The 7247-nt window shown below is 49.6% G+C and overlaps 1 protein-coding gene across 1 annotated transcript in view; it reads left to right on the forward strand.

The window, feature by feature from the left end:
- The first annotated feature begins 3819 nt into the window (after window positions 1–3819).
- The window catches only part of LOC123985600 (lethal(3)malignant brain tumor-like protein 4), a 19724-nt gene continuing 16296 nt past the window's right edge, over window positions 3820–7247 (forward strand). The window contains exons 1-3 of the mRNA XM_046073292.1: window positions 3820–3996; window positions 4304–4389; window positions 6444–6548. Of these exons, the coding sequence (XP_045929248.1) occupies window positions 3969–3996; window positions 4304–4389; window positions 6444–6548 (219 nt within the window). The 5' untranslated portion in view covers window positions 3820–3968. The remainder of the gene's footprint in view (window positions 3997–4303; window positions 4390–6443; window positions 6549–7247) is intronic.

Genomic DNA, 7247 nt, shown 5'->3' on the forward strand with positions numbered 1-7247 from the left:
CAGCTCAGTGTACTGGCTCTGTCCAGACCCTCAGCTCAGTGTTCTGTTCTGTTCTGCTTCTGTTCAGACCATCAGCTCAGTGTCTTGGCTCCGCCCAGACCCTCAGCTCAGCGTCCTGGCTCTGTCCAGACCCTCAGCTCAGTGTTCTGTTCCGTTCTGCTTCTGTTCAGACCCTCAGCTCAGTGTCTTGGCTCCGCCCAGAACCTCAATTCAGTGTCCTGGTTCTTTTCAGACCCTGAGCTCAGTGTCCTGGTTCTGTTCAGACCCTCAGCTTAGTATCCTGGTTCTGTCCAGACGCTCAGCTCAGTGTTCTGGTTCTGTGCAGACCCTCAGCTCAGTGTTCTCTTCTGTCTTGGTTCTGTCCAGACCCTCAGCGCAGTGTCCCGGTTCTGTTAAGTCCCTCAGCCCAGTATCCTGGCTCTGTCCAGACCCTCAGCTCAGTGTCCCGGTTCCATTCTGCTTCTGTTCAGTCCCTCAGCTCAGTGTCCTGGTTCTGTCCAGACCCTCAGCTCAGTGTTCTGTTCCGCTCTGGTTCTGTGCAGACCCTCAGCTCAGTGTCCCAGTTCTTTTCAGTCCCTCAGCTCAGTGTCCTGGCTGTGTCCAGACCCTCAGTTTAGTGTTCTGTTCCGCTCTGGTTCTTTCCCGACCCTCAGCTCAGTGTTCTGTTCCGCTCTGGTTCTGTCCAGACCCTCAGCTCAGTGTTCTGTTCTCTCTCGGTTCTGTCCAGACCCTCAGCGTAGTGTCCTGGTTCTGTTAAGTCCCTCAGCTCAGTGTCTTGGCTCTGTCCAGACCCTCAGCGCAGTGTCCCGGTTCTGTTAAGTCCCTCAGCTCAGTGTCCTGGCTCTGTCCAGACCCTCAGCTCAGTGTCCTGGTTCTGCGCAGACCCTGAGCTCAGTGTCCTGGTTCTGTTCAGACCCTCAGCTTAGTGTCCTGGTTCTTTTCAGACCCTCAGCTCAGTGTTCTGTTCCATTCTGCTTCTGTTCAGACCCTCAGCTAAGTGTCTTGGCTCCGCCCAGAACCTCAGTTCAGTGTCCTGGTTCTGTTCAGACCCTCAGCTAAGTGTCTTGGCTCCGCCCAGAACCTCAGTTCAGTGTCCTGGTTCTGTCCAGTCCCTCAGCTCAGTGTCTTGGCTCCGCCCAGAACCTCAGTTCAGTGTCCTGGTTCTGTCCAGTCCCTCAGCTCAGTGTCTTGGCTCCGCCCAGAACCTCAGTTCAGTGTCCTGGTTCTGTCCAGTCCCTCAGCTCAGTGTCTTGGCTCCGCCCAGACCCTCAGCTCAGTGTCCTGGTTCTTTTCAGACTCTGAGCTCAGTGTCCTGGTTCTGTTCAGACCCTCAGCTCAGTGTCCTGGTTCTTTTCAGTCCCTCAACTCAGTGTCCCGACTCTGTCCAGACCCTCAGCTCAGTGTCCTGGTTCTCTCCAGAGCCTCAACTCAGTGTCCCGACTCTGTCCAGACCCTCAGCTCAGTGTCCTGGTTCTCTCCAGAGCCTCAGCTCAGTGTCCTGGTTCTTTTCAGACCCTCAGCTCAGTGTCCTGGTTCTTTTCAGTCCCTCAGCTCAGTGTCCCGGCTCTGTCCAGACCCTCAGCTCAGTGTCCTGTTCTGCTCTGGTTCTGTGCAGACGCTCAGCTCAGTGTCCTGGTTCCATCCTGGTTCTGTCCAAACCCTCAGCTCAGTGTCCTGGTTCTTTTCAGTCCCTCAGCTCAGTTTCTTGGCTCCGCCCAGACCCTCAGCTCAGTGTCCTGGCTCTGTCCAGACCCTCAGTTCAGTGTTCTGTTCCGCTCCGGTTCTATCCAGACCCTCAGCTCAGTGTTCTGTTCCGCTCTCATTCTGTCCAGACCCTCAGCTCAGTGTTCTGTTCCGCTCCGGTTCTATCCAGACCCTCAGCTCAGTGTCCTGGTTCTGTCCAGACCCTCAGCTCAGTGTCTTGGCTCCGCCCAGACCCTCAGCTCAGTGTCCTGGTTCTGTCCAGACCCTCAGCTCAGTGTTCTGTTCCACTCTGGTTCTGTCCAGACCCTCAGCACAGTGTCCTGTTCTCCGGTTCTGTCCAGACCCTCAGCTCAGTGTTCTGTTCCGATCTGTTCTGTCCAGACCCTCAGCTCAGTGTTCTGTTCCGATCTGGTTCTGTCCAGACCCTCAGCTCAGTGTTCTGTTCCGATCTGGTTCTGTCCAGTCCCTCAGCTCAGTGTCTCCAGACCCTCAGCTCATTGTCCTGGTTCTTCCAGACCCTCAGCTCAGTGTTCTGTTCCGATCTGGTTCTGTCCAGACCCTCAGCTCAGTGTTCTGTTCTGCTCTGGTTCTGTGCAGACCCTCAGCTCAGTGTCCTGGTTCTTTTCAGTTCCTCAGCTCAGTGTCTTTGCTCCGCCCAGACCCTCAGCTCAGTGTCCCGGTTCTGTTCAGACCCTCAGCTCAGTTTTCTGTTCCGCTCTCATTCTGTCCAGACCCTCAGCTCAGTGTCCTGGTTCTGTGCAGACCCTCAGCTCAGTCTCCCTGGTTCTGTCCAGACCCTCAGCTCAGTGTCCTGGTTCTGTGCAGACCCTCAGCTCAGTGTTCTGTTCCGCTCTGGTTCTGTCCAGACGCTCAGCTCAGTGTTCTGTTCCGCTCTGGTTCTGTCCAGACGCTCAGCTCAGTGTTGTGTTCTGCTCTGGTTCTGTGCAGACCCTCAGCTCAGTGTTCTGTTCTGTCTTGGTTCTGTCCAGACCCTCAGCTCAGTGTCTTGGCTCCGTCCAGACCCTCAGCTTAGTGTTCTGGTTCTTTCCAGACCCTCACCTCAGTGTCTTGGTTCTGTCCAGAACCTCAGATCAGTGTTCTGTTCCGCTCTGGTTCATTCCAGATGCTCAACTCAGTTTCCTGGTTCTGTCCAGACCCTCAGCTCAGTGTTCTATTCCGCTCTGGTTCTGCGCAGACCCTCAGTTCAGTGTTCTTTTCGGTTCTGGTTCTGCGCAGACCCTCAGTTCAGTGTCCTGGTTCTGTTCAGACCCTCAGCCCAGTGTCCTGGCTCTGTCCAGACCCTCAGCTCAGTGTTCTGTTCTGCTCTGGTTCTGTGCAGACCCTCAGCTCAGTGTCCTGGTTCCATCCTGGTTCTGTCCAGACCCTCAGCTCATTGTCCTGGTTCTTTTCAGTCCCTCAGCTCAGTGTCTTTGCTCCGCCCAGACCCTCAGCTCAGTGTCCCAGTTCTGTTCAGACCCTCAGCTCAGTGTTCTGTTCCGCTCTCGTTCTGTTCAGACCCTCAGCTCAGTGTTCTGTTCTGCTCTCATTCTGTCCAGACCCTCAGCTCAGTGTCTTGGCTCCGCCCAGACCCTCAGCTCAGTGTCCTGGTTCTTTTCAGACCCTCAGCTCAGTGTCCCGGTCTTTCCAGACCCTCAGCTCAGTGTCCTGGTTCTGTGCAGACCCTCAGCTCAGTGTTCTGTTCCGCTCTGGTTCTGTCCAGACGCTCAGCTCAGTGTTCTGTTCCGTCCTGGTTCTGTCCAGACCCTCAGCGCAGTGTCCCGGCTCTGTCCAGACCCTCAGCTCAGTGTCCCGGTTCTGTCCAGACCCTCAGCTCAGTGTCCCGGTTCTTTTCAGTCCCTCAGTTCAGTTTCCCAGTTCGGTCCAGACCCTCAGTTCAGTTTTCATTTCCGTTCTGGTTCTGTTCAGCCCATTAGCTCAGTATTGTGTTCGGTACTACAACAGACAGCAGTGATACTACATGCAGCAGTAGGTCGCAGTACACATGAAGTTCAGTCTGAAATGGATCAGTTTGGTTTGGATGAGACCTGGGAGGCGGGTCTGCCACCTGCAGTCACCTGACAGGCAGCAGAATACTTAAACATTTATGGATTTAATCTCAACACATGTATTTCAAGGATCAACATGTCTTTGTGAAGAACATGGATCATATGTTTAAACAGTTTCTGCAGTGACTCCTCCAGGCTGCCGTAGACTCACTGCTTCATTTCCTGTCTGACCAGAAAGGAACCAAAGAAGAACAGAAGATGAAGAACAAAGTCAGCAGCACTCAAGGTAACACACACACACAGCCAATCAGAGAGCAGGATGCTGTGAAACATGTTGCCAACATACTAGCCTGTTATATCTTAGCACTTAGCTAGCAGTTTAGCAGTTACTTACAGTAGCTGACCCCTGAGTCACGAGTGAAGGTCACCCAGACGCAGACAGGTAACCTGCAGGTATTGTTGTAACCATAGTAACTGTTTGCATAACATCATAGAGTACGGTCTAGACCTGCTCTTTTGTGAAAAGCTCTGTGAGATAACTGTTGTGATTTGGCGCTATATAAATAAAATTGAATTGAACTGTGTGTGTCCAGTGAGCGTAAAGAGGCGGTCCTGGTCCTGGCAACAGTACCTGAACGAACAGAAAGCTGAAGCTGCTCCTCTGTCACTGTTTACACAGGTAATACACACACAGGTAACACACACCTGTCACAAGTCAGACTGTGCTCACACCGGGATACCTGGGTAGAGTTTAACTGGGAGGTTGTCAGCTACACCAGGGACAGACACCAATGTGTCACGGGCTCACGCTACAGGTCAAATCAGGACATCCAAAAAACTACTTCACTCCATGGGGGATGGGGCAAAACACTGAACCCAGAAAGTCAGGTGGTTATGGCGGAGCAAGCTAGACACAGGTGGAAGGGATTAGGGTGGAGAAAACAAGACACAGGTGGAAGTGGTTTGTGCGGAGCAAGCTAGACACAGGTGGACGTGGTTTGGGCAGAGCAAACAAGGCACAGGTAGAAGTGGTTTGTGCGGAGCAAGCTAGACAGGTGGACGTGGTTTGGGCAGAGCAAACAAGGCACAGGTAGAAGTGGTTTGTGCGGAGCAAGCTAGACAGGTGGACGTGGTTTGGGCAGAGCAAACAAGGCACAGGTAGAAGTGGTTTGGGCAGAGCAAACAAGGCACAGGTAGAAGTGGTTTGGGCAGAGCAAACAAGGCACAGGTAGAAGTGGTTTGGGCAGAGCAAACAAGGCATAGGTGGAAGTGGTTTGGGCGAAGCAAGCTAGACACAGGTGGAAGGGATTAGAGCGGAGAAAACAAGACACAAGTGGAAGTGGTTGGGGAGGAGCAAGCTAGACACAGGAGGCAGAATACAGCTCCAACAGACAGGAGACCCGGTGTGCTCTGTGTCATCTGATTGGTTGGTTTGTTCCCCTGCACAGATGTTTATCCAATAATCATTCAGTCATCTGATTGACTGATGTAACCTTAAAATGCAGTGAAGGTGAACTCTGATAGAAACTCACCACTTGAAGCATCAAATAATCAAATCAAGACTGTAGAAATGATGAAGATTATTGATCTGATACCAACTATCAATATATTTGTGATGTCCTGTCTCTCTCTCTATCTCTCTCTGACCTGTCTCTCTATCAATTCAATCAATTCAAATTAGCTTTATTGGCATGAATGTAACATCAACATTGCCAAAGCATCATACATACAACATAAGAACAATCAACCCCATACATTTCATTCTATTTCTCTGACCTGTCTCTCTCTCTCTCTCTCTGACCTGTCTCTCACTCTGACCTGTCTGTCTCTCTCTGACCTGTCTCTCTCTCTCTCTCTGACCTGTCTCTCTATCTCTCTCTTACCTGTCTCTCTGTCTCTCTGACCTGTATCTCTCTCTGGGCTGTCATTTCAATTCAGATTAGCTTTATTGGCATGAATGTGTAACAACAACATTGCCAAAGCATCATACATACAACGTAAGAACAATCAACCCCATATATTTCATTAAACAAGTAATTAAAGCGTAAAGTAATCAAAGCGTATGTGTTTGTGTTAAAAGAAAAAATAAATAAATAAAACAGTAAATGTGTGTGTGTGTGTGTGTGTGTGTGTGTGTGTGTGTGTGTGTTAAAAAATATATATTAAAAATAAAATAAATAAATGAAACAGTAACGTGTGTGTGTGTATATTAATAGACAAACAAATAATTAATTTATTAAAAAATAATAAAATATTTAAAAAAAGAAATCAGTATCAAATGTTTATCAGTCTGAGGTTCCACTGGTTGTCCTCACTTCATGGCATGAGGAGACATATTTTGCAGCAATTATTTCACATTTGGACATTTCTCCCAGTAAAAACGGGAGTTTCTGTGTGTCTGATATGAATTCGAATTCGGGGTATATTTGGGAAATGTTTGCAAAGTGTTTTTGTCTTAGTGTTTTATATTTAGGGCATGAGGTTAGAAAGTGCAGCTCTGTCTCTACCTGTCCCCTGAGTCTGTACCTGTCCCCTGTCTCTGCCTGTCACACTGGGAGCAGAGTCTCTCCTCTTGTGGTAGCCAGCTCTGTCTGTGTCGACCCTTTTCTATGGCCAGGCTGTGTTCACTCAGTCTGTATGTTGTCAGCATTTTTCTTAGTTTGGGACATTTTATTGTACTCAGGTAATTTACCAGTGTGAATTCTCTCTCTCTCTGACCTGTCTGTCTGTCAGTCCCAGTCCTTCCCTAGCAAGAGAGCTGGTTTTAAAGTTGGAATGAAGCTGGAGGGCATCGACCCGCTGCACCCCTCCATGTTGTGTGTGCTGACGGTCGCAGAGGTAACACACACACACACACACACACACACACACTGAGCTGAAGAGACAACCTTTGGGTCGTGTAGAAAATGTTACCGCCACTAGATGGAGCCAGATGACTCAGGACATCGTGGCCGGCCCTTTTTTTTTTCACCTCTGTCCTTCAGCTTTATAATTGGTCCAGTTTAATTTCGGGTCTGGTTCATTTATCTATAGCAGCATAACTAAGGGATGGTTCAGGACTCACCTGAGCCAGCCCTAACTATAAGCTTTATCAAAGAGGAAAGTCTTAAGCCTACTCTTAAATGTGGAGATGGTGTCTGCCTCCTGAACCCAAACTGGAACCTGGTTCCACAGGAGAGGAGCTTGATAGCTGAACGCTCTGGCTCCTAGTCTACTTTTGGAGACTCTAGGAACCACAAGTAACCCTGCATTCTGGGAGCGCAGTGCTCTGGTGGGGTAGTAAGGTACTATGAGCTCTTTAAGATAAGATGGTGCCTGACCATTAAGAGCTTTGTAGGTAAGAAGAATGATTTTAAATTCTATTCTGGATTTTACTGGAAGCCAATGCAAAGAAGCTAAAACAGGAGAAATGTGATCTCTTTTCCTGGTTCCTGTCAGAACACGTGCTGCAGCATTCTGGATCAGCTGAAGAGTCTTAATGGACTTTTTTGAGCAGCCTGATAATAAGGAATTGCAGTAATCCAGCCTAGAAGTAAC

This window comes from Micropterus dolomieu, linkage group LG01 (assembly GCF_021292245.1).
Source record: "Micropterus dolomieu isolate WLL.071019.BEF.003 ecotype Adirondacks linkage group LG01, ASM2129224v1, whole genome shotgun sequence".
Lineage (NCBI taxonomy): Eukaryota > Metazoa > Chordata > Actinopteri > Centrarchiformes > Centrarchidae > Micropterus > Micropterus dolomieu.